The sequence below is a fragment of the Oncorhynchus nerka genome, linkage group LG14, assembly GCF_034236695.1.
Source record: "Oncorhynchus nerka isolate Pitt River linkage group LG14, Oner_Uvic_2.0, whole genome shotgun sequence".
NCBI classification, from domain to species: domain Eukaryota; kingdom Metazoa; phylum Chordata; class Actinopteri; order Salmoniformes; family Salmonidae; genus Oncorhynchus; species Oncorhynchus nerka.
Genome location: NC_088409.1, coordinates 38,473,511 through 38,486,666, shown reverse-complemented (window position 1 = coordinate 38,486,666; position 13,156 = coordinate 38,473,511). Strand labels below are relative to the sequence as shown.

The 13,156-nt window shown below is 45.6% G+C and overlaps 1 protein-coding gene across 2 annotated transcripts in view; it reads right to left on the bottom strand.

Moving 5' to 3' along the window:
• Nucleotides 1-611: 611 nt before the first annotated feature.
• LOC115140996 (rho guanine nucleotide exchange factor 2-like) overlaps nucleotides 612-13,156 on the bottom strand; it is a 45,258-nt gene continuing 32,713 nt past the window's right edge. For both annotated transcript variants that reach the window (XM_029679557.2, XM_029679556.2), the window contains exons 3-20: nucleotides 12,431-12,498; nucleotides 12,243-12,306; nucleotides 11,897-12,029; nucleotides 11,531-11,784; nucleotides 11,102-11,352; nucleotides 10,771-10,896; nucleotides 6,824-6,941; nucleotides 6,402-6,650; nucleotides 6,187-6,263; nucleotides 5,798-5,970; nucleotides 5,556-5,623; nucleotides 5,195-5,386; nucleotides 4,662-4,772; nucleotides 4,482-4,540; nucleotides 4,269-4,361; nucleotides 3,754-4,140; nucleotides 3,299-3,476; nucleotides 612-2,229 (exon numbers count right to left, since the gene is read on the bottom strand). In XM_029679557.2, the coding sequence (XP_029535417.1) occupies nucleotides 2,168-2,229; nucleotides 3,299-3,476; nucleotides 3,754-4,140; nucleotides 4,269-4,361; nucleotides 4,482-4,540; nucleotides 4,662-4,772; nucleotides 5,195-5,386; nucleotides 5,556-5,623; nucleotides 5,798-5,970; nucleotides 6,187-6,263; nucleotides 6,402-6,650; nucleotides 6,824-6,941; nucleotides 10,771-10,896; nucleotides 11,102-11,352; nucleotides 11,531-11,784; nucleotides 11,897-12,029; nucleotides 12,243-12,306; nucleotides 12,431-12,498 (2,663 nt within the window). In that variant the 3' untranslated portion in view covers nucleotides 612-2,167. The remainder of the gene's footprint in view (nucleotides 2,230-3,298; nucleotides 3,477-3,753; nucleotides 4,141-4,268; nucleotides 4,362-4,481; nucleotides 4,541-4,661; nucleotides 4,773-5,194; nucleotides 5,387-5,555; nucleotides 5,624-5,797; nucleotides 5,971-6,186; nucleotides 6,264-6,401; nucleotides 6,651-6,823; nucleotides 6,942-10,770; nucleotides 10,897-11,101; nucleotides 11,353-11,530; nucleotides 11,785-11,896; nucleotides 12,030-12,242; nucleotides 12,307-12,430; nucleotides 12,499-13,156) is intronic.

The window sequence follows — 13,156 nt, the reverse complement described above, 5'->3', positions numbered from 1 at the left end:
AGATGGAGCTATAATAAAATCACTTGTGTATCCAGTACTTTCATGTGGAAAGTTGGATATCAGACACACTGTCACACACACACAGAGAATGTTGCACACCTGTCAGAGGGCGACCCCCTCCCAACACACACACACACAGAGAATGTTGCACACCTGTCAGAGGGCGACCCCCTCCCAACACACACACACACACACACACACACAGAGAATGTTGCACACCTGTCAGAGGGCGACCCCCTCCCAACACACACACACACAGAGAATGTTGCACACCTGTCAGAGGGCGACCCCCTCCCAACACACACACAGAGAATGTTGCACACCTGTCAGAGGGCGACCCCCTCCCAACACACACACACACACACAGAGAATGTTGCACACCTGTCAGAGGGCGACCCCCTCCCAACACACACACAGAGAATGTTGCACACCTGTCAGAGGGCGACCCCCTCCCACACACACACACACACACACACACAGAGAATGTTGCACACCTGTCAGAGGGCGACCCCCTCCCAACACACACACACACACACAGAGAATGTTGCACACCTGTCAGAGGGCGACCCCCTCCCAACACACACGCGCCAATAACAACTTCCAAGCCACTCTAGATTTCTGTAACATTTATAAACAATACACAAAATTAACAATAATTGTAACTCAAATAAAAATGATAAAAAGACAAAATTACAACATTAACGTTAAAAGTCATTTTCTTTTTTCAGAACAGATCAAATATTTATACAAATTCTTCCTATAGAATATATGTAGCATATAAAGACAAAAACACATTTTTAAAAATGTATTTCAAACAAGGAAACACCTTTTGAATCCAGTCAAATAATTTCCATTCCTACATAATAGTTGCTTCATGGTCAAGGGGTGAGCTCAAAAACAGTTCTAAAAATGTTGACTTTTTGTTAAAGGAGGTTTTGGTTGGTGTCAGTGTTGCTGGTGGAGTTGGCTGGTAGCAACAGTTTATCATCCTAAAAACCATATGGGTGAAATACATTAGAGACGATCAAAGTCAATTCCACCGGCAAATCTGAACTCACGATTGAGTGCAGTGTAAACCACGTTTTAGTAGTTTGTGTATGAAACATACAACTGTAGATGAGATATGAGGTCAACATATTCCAGGTACAGTCAGCCAGATTAGTCTATCCTTATTCTAAGGATGCAATTCTTTATCCTAATTCAAATATAAATGTTGTTGTTTTTTGGTTCAGTATGGTCCTTCTGTGTATCCTCCAAAAGTCAGAACAGTTCATTGCAAACCTCCCTCCTCCCCATTTTTATAAAATATTCAGTATAAACCCCCCCATGGTGGCTCACTACTGTTGTCTTCCTAGAAAAAAGAAACAATTTGGTTTATAAAAAGCACAAGTGTTTTCAAGTGTTTGTGTTCAAGAATGGGGGTGGGGGGTGAGAGTTGATTAATACCCACATTTTTTTTCACAACTATATAAAGTATATATATATATATATATATATATATATACACACACATATATATATATATACACATATATATATATATATATATATATATATATATATATATATATATATATATATCCTCCTTTTCTGTCCTGTCCTCCCCCTTTTCCTGTCCCGCCCTCCTTTACTGATCTAAGTTCAGTTTCAATCAGTCAGCTCCACCACCACAGACAAACCAGTTCTGTAGAGAGGTGACACTAAATGTACAACAATGACAGGCAGTTACAGTACAGAATAGTTCCTACTGGTATCAGCAGACACCTATAGATCAACAGTCCACCATTAGAATTCCATTGTTGTTACGAACCGGATCCTCCTCTTCAGCCCTAATCTCTCTCTCTTATTAGTCATCCTTGTTTTGAAAAGGGAAAGAAGAAACGAAGAGTGGGTTTGGAAAAAGGGGTTCAATCCCGAGGATGAAGCTTTTAACATAACATTAGAAAAACATATAACATCTCCGAACTAACATATACCATGATACAATACACAATTCCTGGGTAGGCTTTCTATGCCAAAGAAAGACGAATAGATGGAATCACTGAAGATAATTTCTATCAGGTCTGGTTGGTTGAAGGTTGACAATATGTTGGTCCAGCTCTCAAGTCCTGTTTTCTGGTTTGCGTGTCCAGTTTGAGGTCAATGTTAACTCGGAACAGTCTCGGAATCAGCCTTTGGATTCCTGCGCTTCCGGTCCGCACTCGCTCTCCTCCGGGATATCCTGGAGATCTGAGGAGGTCACTGAAGGTTATTCATATGAATAAATGTGTTATTAATACGGTTAATAGCGTTTGAATAACGTGTTGATCCAAACAAGACTAGCTTGCTCAGTAATGTAAATAGAGGTCACCAATGAAGATGCGACTGGAGGAGCACTGTTTTACTAGACTGAGTTACCAGACAGTGACTGATACAATAAGGACTGTGGACAGAGGGAGTTAAATATTGTCAGAGGGATCCACCCTTTAAGCACACAGAAAGAAAGAATGGGGAGAGGTGCATTGATTAAGTGAGTAAGAAGGGCATCAAAAACATGGGCTGTCTTTCAATACTCTAAATGTCGCCTCTAAACCTACCATATAGCGTATGATCAAAGTTGAATGAAAATGTATGAAAAGTGTGGAAAAGTAAAGAGTGGAGAGGACAGAGTGCTATTATTGACTATCAACAAGCAGCCATTAAGAGAGAGCAGAGAGATAGAGGGAGGGCAGAGAGATAGAGGGAGGGCAGGACATGGTGCACAAAACTCTGTCTACTCTAGAAACAGCTGAGAAATCGGTGCCAAACAGATAGATAGAGATATGACGTGGCGACACACCTTCAACATGCAGAGGTAGAGAGTGAGAAATATGGCAGGGCTGAAAGAACATAAAAAGTGTGTGTGTGTGTGACTATTAAACTAGGTGTGATATGGTTAAAGGTCAGAAATGGACACCATGGGGATTTTCTGGGGATTCCATTGATTTGGCCAATCCCAAAGTTATCGAGTCAACCACCTCTATCTCACAGATTACACCCTACCAATGACTAATACTTTAGTGGCCCTAGATATTCCTTCTATTTTTGTTTTTTACTCCACATACAAACGTATACATATAAACAACAATTTACAGACGTACACAAACAGACGCGCACACAAACAATGACTACATCTCATCTACCCAGACCCACATGCTCACACCTCCATCCCTAGTGCCTGGTCACACCTCCATCCCTAGTGCCTGCATTACTGGTTTCCCTTAGATATTCCAATTACACTCAATACAGGAAAGATACACACTGTGGGTCATTTACTCACCTCTTGGACTGTCAGAGCGTGGTGAAACCTTCACTACATCTGCCTCTTCTTCTGACTCCTCCTCTTCCTCCTCACTGCCTTCCTGTACGCCGTCCAATTGGTCCACTGGTTCCTGACAGGCCAATGGGGCGACAGGGCTGGGCTCGCCGTCACCACTTCCTCTCCTTTTAGAGGGAGCCTAGTAAAGGACAAAAGTCATCATATCCTGTTTGAGCTCACCTACAGATCAACCACTAGTACTTCCTGAATGGCTTAGTGATTCAGCCAGTTGGGGTGAGGACTGTAAGTCTACCTAAACCCAAACACACTTGACCCCAAACTCCCATTCACACACCTCTGCATTCACACACCTCTGCATTCACACACCTCTGCATTCACACACCTCTGCATTCACACACCTCTGCATTCACACACCTCTACATTCACACACCTCTGCCAGATGTTACTTTGCTCACCTGCTCTAAGGCTGTAACATCCACCACAATGTCTTCGTTGCTGCCTCTGCCGCCCCTCCTTCCCCTCCTTCCCCTCTTGCCCTTATTGTCCCTGATCTGCTGCTCCAGCTGAGCCCTGGCCCTCTCGCTCTCCCTCAGCCTGGCCTCCAGGGGGCGCAGCCTCACCACCTCCTCCTGCAGCAGATCATGCTGCTTCTGGAGCATGGCCATCTCCCCCATGGCTGCCACCATGCCCGCATCCAGACCTGTGTCACGTGACATGGAACGGCACAGCCTGGGGAAGGAGTTTGGAGGAGTGGGGGTGGGAGTCGGGGAACCTGAGGAGGCAGGGCCTGTGCCCTCATGGAGGCGGAGCTCGAGGACAGAGTCTTGGTGAATGACGGCGGCCTGGGAGAGGGAGAGAGGAAGGAGAGAGAGTGAGTTTTGAATCTAGGTTGGAGCTGGGGTGTAAGGGAAGGACCACTTATGCAATACAAAATGCCTCAAATGGATTCCAGTGTGTCATTCAGCCTCACCTGTAGAGATTGGAGATGAGCACTGAGGTTCACAAGCCTCTGACACACCTCCTCATTTAGGGGTCTGTCCTGTAGCTGGTTACCATTTCTGTCCTGAGAGGATAAAAAACACCCACAAAACATGAAGTCATTATAAACTCATTATGTATTACAGTCACAGTTGTGGCTTATGTACATGTTATCCAACCCTAAGGCACAGTCATCCTCTCTCACCTTGGACGCTGGACTTCCTTTCATTTCATGAGTCCCGTTGACGGAGATCAAATCCCCATCTGTAAATGGGTGGGACAGAAGGAGAGAGAAAGTGAGCTGATTGGTAAGTGAGAGCTGAAACACTGTAGAGACCACCCTCCACCATGTCCCAGTAGTAAAAGACAAAGCGAAACCACTCACTGCTCACTGGCGCCCCTTTGTGGTTCTGGTCATCATTGGTACCGTTGGTGCTACCATTGGACTTGGGAAGCTCTATGTTGGAGCCCAGCAGCAACTCACTGAGCCTGTCAACTGATGAAAGGAGGGAAGGGGAGGGAATTAAAAACTAAAAGAAAGAGGCAGAGCAAAGTTAATAACACAATGTAACATCGTCCTAGTCACTGAAAAACACTACACCCAGGGGTTAATAAAGGAGGTTTCGTTGGTGATCTCAGATGGACTCCTGAGGAAGTTATGACTAGCTGATACTCATACTCTCATAGGGTGCTCATTATGTAATTCTACCTCTCTATCTGCAGTGTTAAGCTCTGGGTTAGGCCTCATTTAATACCTGCCTCTCTGTAAGACGGTATTAACACTCACCTTACACTCTATGGCACTGACCTAGGATGACCCAACCCTACACCGGCCTCTCACCTCACTATTAGGTGGTGAAAAGTCAAACTGACCATAGATCAGGAATTAGAATGAAGGTAAATTCTACATTCCCTTACCCTCTGAGATGGCGTCGGTGAGTAGGTATTCCGCCTGGAGTGCGTAGGGGGTGTCGGCCCGGAAGATGTTCCTAGAGTTGGTGGGGGGCGTGACCTCCTGACACCCACCGGTGACCTCAGCCAGGTCAGAGAACAGAGTCACTCTCTCCTGGAGGAGCTCCAGCACCTCCCTGTCCTTCTGCTGGATGTCAGCTAGAAACACATTCGAGTCAGTAAGATGCAACTTCAGGTCTAAAACAACTGAATATTCAGAACGATGCAGATGTTGTCTATTAAGGGAAGCTACATAGACAAGTGTAGCACAGGAATGATATAGAAAGAGAAGGATGGAGGAGTGTGAGGAGAGGAGAAGAGGTTGTACCTCTGAGTCGGCGCAGTAAGGCCTTGTCCTCTGTCTCTATCAGGGGGAAGTCCTCTCTGGACGGACAGCTGGAGGGAGGGAGAGAGAGTGAGGAGAAAGGTGAGGTATGGTCGGAATAAGGATAATGCTGGGGCATAAGGAAGGACCCCTAGGATTCCAGTAAGGATAATAGAGAATTCTCAAAATTGAAATCGGCAATGTTCTGAATGAGATGAGTAGGTGTGTGTATTACAGGAGCTGACCTGCTGACTGTCTGCTGTATGAGTCTCATCCAGTTGTTCCTGTCGTCTCGTGAGGCGCCGTGCAGCTCGTACATCTCTGGGGGGGTGGAGTCACTGATCAGGAACATCCCTCGCTCCTGATTGGCTATGTCCCTCACGATCAGGTTCTTCAGAGACAACACTGCAGGCTTGTCCTGAGAGAGAGAGAGAGAGAGAGAGATAGAGAGAGAGAGAGAGACCGAAAGGGGGGAGGGGTTACCTCTGTGATTTAACGCTTAGACTAAATAAAGTTAGATGTGTGGAAAGGCAAAGACAGAAGCAATGGAGGACCTGCTGAACAAAAGTCAGAAAGCAGAATAGATGAATAGAGGAGGATGAGTCAGATGGGTGGAAAGGTGGGGCAGACTTACTATGCAGGGGAATAAATACTTCTGGTCCTTCTCCTGCATGAACACCAGGATGTCTGTCATCAGCAGGACCTGCACATCTACATAGACACACAGTGGAACATTGTTAAAGATACAAAGAGTGTGCAACCTTGTTATACACACTCACACTCAAAGATACAAGAACAATCATACCCCTTTATCTCTCTCTCTCAGATACACACTCCCTCCCTCCCTACCTTTGAGTCTGGATCCTTGCGTCTTCCACAGCAGTGTGCCCTCGTGGAGGAGCGTCCTGCGGAGCAGTTCCCCTCCCCTGAACACCCCTCCTCCCCGGACCTCTGCCTGGGCCCGGGGGTCCAATCTGGCCCTGATCTCCTGGAGCCTCTGGGTCCGCTCCAGCTCTGCCACCTGCTGGTCCACAGAGCTCAACAAGTCCCGGATCAGGGACAGGGACTGGGCTAAGGACTGGGCCTCCTCTTCACTGCCTGTTGGGGGAGGGGGGTTATTCTACTGCCGTGTGCGTGTATGTAGTGATTATTCAGTTCTTATATATGTTTTTGTCTACTCCCTGAGCTGTAGTGGCTGTTCTGTGTTCAGCTTTTATGCTGTGTGAGTCTACTTACTAAGCTGCTATAGCTGTTCTGGTGTCAGGTCTTACCCTTGGTGTTGTCCAGGATGCGCTGGATGAGGACAGGGTATTTGGTGATGCGTTGAGTCACCAGCAGGATGCACTCCTGGATGCCATGGCGACGCAGCAGGGGCCCCCGGCTTACCCTCTGATTATGGGATGGATGAGATTTAATACCACTTATTATATATTTAAGCAATAAGGCCCGAGTAGGTGTGGTATATTGGCCATTATAAACTGTGGTTCGAGCCCTGAAAGCTGATTGGCTGACATGGGTATGACAAAACATGTATTTGTACTGCTCTAATTACGTTGGTAAACAGTTTATAATAGGAATAAGGTACCTTGGGGGCTTGTGATATATGGCCAATATAGCACGGCTAAGGGCTGTGTCCTGGCACTCAGCGTTGTGCGTAAGAACAGCCCTTAGCCGTGCTATATCGGTCATATACCACACTTCCTCAGGCCCTTTTCTTAAATATACCATGGCTAAGGGCTGTTCTTATGCACAACGTGAAACGGCCCTTTGCCGTGATATAATGGCCATATACCACAAACCAAGGTTTGATATATAATAAACTGGTTAACCTTTATTTAACTAGGCAAGTCAGTTAAGAACACATTCTTATTTTCAATGACAGCCAAGGAACAGTGCCTTGTTCAGGGGCAGAACGACAAGCTCGGGGATTCGATCTTGCAACCTTTCAGTTACTAGTCCAACGCTCTAACCACTAGGCTACCTGCTGCCCCATAAATAGGACATTAAACAAGTATTTATGTGCCATACCCGTGTTATACGTACTGATGCTGTTTCAGCCAATCAGCATCTAGGACACAAACTACCCAGTTTTATAATATACTATAATTACCACTTAGACATAAAATGTAATAACATGACTAATTTGAATGTGTAAAGTAAAATAAAGGTATAGATCCATCTATGGGGACTGAAGCCCAGGGTAAATCCCATTTTAGCTAATATACAGTACCAGTCAAAAGTTTGGACACACCTACCGTAATTGCTGGACTATAAGCCGCTACTTTATTCCCACGCTTTGAACCTCGCGGTTTATACAATGACGCGGCTAATTTATGGATTTTTCCCGCTTTCACAAGATTCATGCCGCCAAAAAACTGAGCACCGTCACATAATGTGACGTAAAATCGAGCGCGCTCAAACTTCCCATCATTCTGATTACGGTAGTAATTTTGTCACCCTCTTCATGGCAAAGACACTGAGAAATGCATATGATGCAGCTTTCAAGTTGAAGGCGATCGATCTGGCTGTTGGAAAAGGAAAGAGAGCTGCTGCACGGGAGCTTGGCCTTAATGAGTCGATGATAAGACGTTGGAAACAGCAGCGTGAGGAACTGACTCAGTGCAAAAGACAACAAAGGCTTTCAGAGGGAAGAAAAGCAGATGGCCCAAAGTATTTGCAGCCACTCGACATCAGTGTAAATCGTGCATTTAAGGTGGCGCTCCTTGTTCAGTGGGAGTCTTGGATGACAAGTGGGGAGAAATCCTTCACTAAAACGGGCTGCATGCGAAGAGCAACTTATGGTCAAGTCTGCCAGTGGGTCCTGACAGCGTGGAGCATTGTCAAAAAATCCACTATCATCAACGGGTTTCGAAAGGCTGGAATGCTGCGTGTTGAAGGGGCAGCATGAGCTCAGCTGGGTATTTGCCTCTGGATGAAAGTGACGAGAGCGACAATGAAAACGATCCAACATCGGATGAAGCAATTCTGAGGCTATTCATCTCCGACACCGAAGGAGATGACTTCAGTGGTTTCAGTGCACAGGAGGAGGAAGATAGTGACCAAGTTCATTTGTTTCAATGTACCGGTAGGCACCTGCGGCTTATAGACATGTGCGGTGTATTTATGTACAAAATACATATTTTTTAATAATTCAGTGGGTGCGGTTTATATTCAGGTGCTCTTAATAGTCCAGCAATTATGGTACTCAATCAAGGGTTTTTCTTTATTTTTACTATTTTCCACATTGTAGAATAATAGTGAAGACATAAAAACTGAAATACCACATATGGAATCATGTAGTAACCAAAAAGGTGTTAAACAAATGTTTTATATTTGAGTTTCTTCGAAAGTAGCCACCCTTTGCCTTACTGACAGCTTTGTACACTCTTGGCATTGTCTCAACCAGCTTCATGAGGTAGTCACCTGGAATGTATTTCAATTAAAAGGTGTGCTTTGTTAAAAGTTCATTTGTGGAATTTATTTCCTTCTTAACATATTTGAGCCAATCAGTTGTGTTGTGACAAGGTAGGGGTGTTATACAGAAGAAAGCCCTATATGGTAAAAGACAAAGTCCATATTATGGTCAGTCATCTTGAAAATCTCAAGAACTTTTAAAGTTTCTTGAAGTGCAGTCGCAAAAACCATCAAGCGCAATGATGAAACTGGCTCTCACGAGGACCGCCACAGGAAAGGAAGACCCAGAGTTACCTCTGCTGCAGAGGTTAAGTTCATTAGAGTTACCAGCCTCAGAAATTGCAGCCCAAATAAATGCTTCACAGAGTTCAAGTAACAGACACATCTCAACATCAACTGTTAAGAGGAGACTGTGTGAATCAGGCCTTCATGGTTGAATTCCTGCAAAGAAACCATTACTAAAGGACACCAATAATAAGAATTTTATGTATTTAACCAGGCAAGTCAGTTAAGAACAAATTCTTATTTTCAATGACGGCCTAGGAACAGTGGGTTAACTGCCTGTTCAGGGGCAGAACGACAGATTTGTACCTTGTCAGCTCGGGGGTTTGAACTTGCAACCTTCCGGTTACTAGTCCAACGCTCTAACCACTAGGCTACCCTGCCGCCTTAAAGAGAAGAGACTTGCTTGGGCCAAGAAACACGAACAATGGACATTAGACCGGAGGAAATCTGTCCTTTTGTCTGATTAGTCCAAATTTGAGATTTTTGGTTCCAATCGCCATGTCTTTGTGAAACGCAGAGTAGGTGAACGGATGATCTCTGCATGTGTGGTTCCCACCGTGAAGCATGGAGATGGTGTGATGGTGCTTTACTGGTGACACTGTTGTGATTATTTTTTAGAATTCAAGGCACACTTAACACAGCATTCTGCAGCGATACGCCATCCCATCTGGGACTATCATTTGTTTTTCAACAGGACAATGACCCAACACACCTCCAGGCTGTGTAAGGGCTATTTGACCAAGAAGGAGAGTGATGAAGTGCTGCATCAGATGACCTGGCCTCCACAATCACCCAACTCAACCCACTTGTGATGGTTTGGGATGAGTTGGAACGCAGAGTGAAGGAAAAGCAGCCAACAAGTGCTCAGCATATGTGGGAATTCCTTCAAGACCGTGGGAAAAGCAATCCAGGTGAAGCTGGTTGAGAGAATGCCAAGAGTGTGCAATGCTGTCATCAAGGCAAAGGGTTACTACATGATTCCATTAGTGTTATTTCATAGTATTGATGTCTTCTTTTATTCTATAATGTAGAAAATAGTAAAAAATAAAGAAAAGCCCTTGAATGAGTAGGTGTGTTCAAACTTTTGACTAGTACAGTAGATAGCAGTAAAGATATGTTAATTTTTGGGCATTTCATAGGGGAGTGATTGGACCACAAAGCTAGGACACTTATGAAAAGTTTTGAGGCCAGAACACATCCTTGTGACGAGTGTTAGTTAGGTAATGAAGCAGAAATAACTTGTTCGTGACTCCTTTTTGAATAGAATATCTACAGTGTGATAAGTTGTTCCTACCATTCAGTGTTATCTGTTCAGCACTCCTCCTAGCTAAGGCATGTGAGACACCCCTCAGCTGGCACCTCCTGACACGGACTGCTGAGCTCACATGCGCGCGCACATGAATCATGCTCTTAGGCCTTCCCATTCTCCCCGTCTCTGTACCTCTATCCCTTCCCCCTCCCTGTGACCCCCCCCCCGCCTCACTCCATCCACCTCTCTTGCTCGCTCTCTCTCTCTTACCCGTATGAAGTGCTGAAACCTCTTGTCTCTGGCCAGCAGTTCCTTGTATAGTTTCACAGCTTTGGGGTGGCGGCTACAGAACTCAGCATAGGCTTTCCTCATCTCATCTGCACACTGACCTGAGAACTGAAAACACACAACAGGTATCAACTCAGTTAGTGTGTGTGTGTGCACAATATGTTTAAATTATGCATTGTTCATTGGGTGTTTAGTATGAATGCATTCTAATGTTAATGGACGGCAAAGTTGGTACATGCGTCTTGGGTTCTGTGTGTGTGACCGTGGATGTTTGTTCTAACGTCTGAGTGTGTGTGCCCAGTGCGTTTCCTACCTGTTCAGTCAGTATATCCCCCAGTTGGTTGATAGTAAAGTTAGTACCGCTACCGGGGGCTAGACTGTGTGTGCGTCGTGTCATAAGCTGGGAAAGGAAACGTGTGTGTAGCGCCATCAGCTGCTCCAGACAGGGGAAGACAGCGTGCGCCACGCCCGGCTCCAGCAGCACCTCGTCCAGCATGCCCTGCCGGAACACCCCCTCCATGATCCGCAGGGTCCTCACGTGGTGGAACTCTGTCTGGATCAGCTCTGAGAGGGGCGCGGAATGGAAAACAGCGTTAGGGATATACAGTACCTTCACATAACACACAAACACACAGAGAGAAGGGATAGAAAGAGAGAAAAGAGATAGGAATATAGCGAGAGAGCAAGAGAAGAGGGAGAGAGAGAAAGTGAGAGAAATAGTGAGGAAGAGAGGTGTTCTCACCATAGATGACGTCCTGTCTCTTGATGACGTCTTTGCGGTGCGTCTGCAGGTAGGAGGGGTCTACGGCCCGGCTCCATGAGTCAGCCTCAAAGTCCTTCCCCTCCCTCTCCAGCTCCTCCAACATGGCAGCATAGTACACCTCCCCCTCGTCGTTGAGGGACTCCATTGACATGGCTCTGTTTCTGAAGTTCAGGGAGTCTGTGGACTGAGACAGGATCCTCCGCAGTCCCAACGGTGAGTCGTCATTCAGATTCCTGGAAACACATTTTTGAACACAACAGTTACACAACGTTTCAAACAACTTCATATCAGTGCCCTGCTCGCACAGGTTAATCAATTGATGACTCTACACAGCAGCCTGCTCACCCTGCGAGGTTTTGTGTGGAGACACTCTTGGAGAGGGAGAGGCCAGAGCGGACACGGCGGGAGCCCAGCAGTGACTGACGGAGACTGTCGGACGGGTAGATGGCTGAGCTGGGCCGCTCCTTCATCATAGGGGCTGGAGAAAGAGAGAGAGACAAGGGGTTCAATTGAACTTTTCCTGTCCAAAAGGATTTAAATCCATATGATGCAGTCAGTACATCCATATTGCAGTGGCAGCGACCAGCCAACAGGTGGCAGCACCCCTATATTCACATGCAGAAAGGAGGCATTAATTGCGAAAGAAGGAGAGGAAATAGGAGAGAAGTTTTTGAGGAAAAGAGATACTAACTTTTGGTCCTCAGAGCTACGTTCGGCAGCGCGGAGCTGTTCCTCACCAGGGCTAGCTTCTGTTGCTGCAAAACACACAGAGAAAACACGTTCAGACCAATGTCTCATCCAACAGTCAACTTTTCAAAAAACAAAAGGCCCAAATTTTGCTTTTCATACATTAAAAACCTTTCCTTTCCCCTCTCTTACCTTTTGTTTCATCTTGGCACAGTTGGCCAGTGTGTCTCGACAGCGGTTGTGGATGGTGACATTGCAGGCTGCAACACAGAAACACAAAGATCAATTTCCCCGACACTCCACAATATCTGCATATGTACTGTTGATAAGAATGGCAACTAACTTCATGAAATCACAAGACTATTTTTGAGGCACTTGTCATTACGGTCGCGATGCATTGCTTCCAGAGTGACTGGTGAGTACAGCTATCAAGTGAAGTTGATAAAGGTGCCCACTCCTCCTGTTCCAGATAGGGTTATCAATGACACATTGTACATTTGATACTGGCACTGACTCTAATTTCTTAGTTTTTTTTCTCCACATGTTTTTTATTAGATCTACCACTTTGATATTGAACACTGCACTGTTGGGTAGGGATTGCAAGTGAAGCATTTCACTGTACTTCTGCATGTGACAATGAACACTTGAAACCTTGAAACCTACGCTTTCTGACACCAATGAAAATGTTAGCACTGTTATTAAAACCTCTCCTATGCTTCAAAACACCCCTTCTCCCCTCTCCCCTCCTCTCTTCCCTCAGCTTCCCTTTCTCTTCATTGTTAGAGGGGCTCCACTTCCTGGTACATGTTTTCTTGACAGGAAGTTCTCCTGGAATGGCGGTGGGAGGTTGAAGGGATGTCTGAGGCAGGTTATCGGTGTGTAAGTGCATGTGTGTGTGTCCTGAGTCCTGGGAGTGTT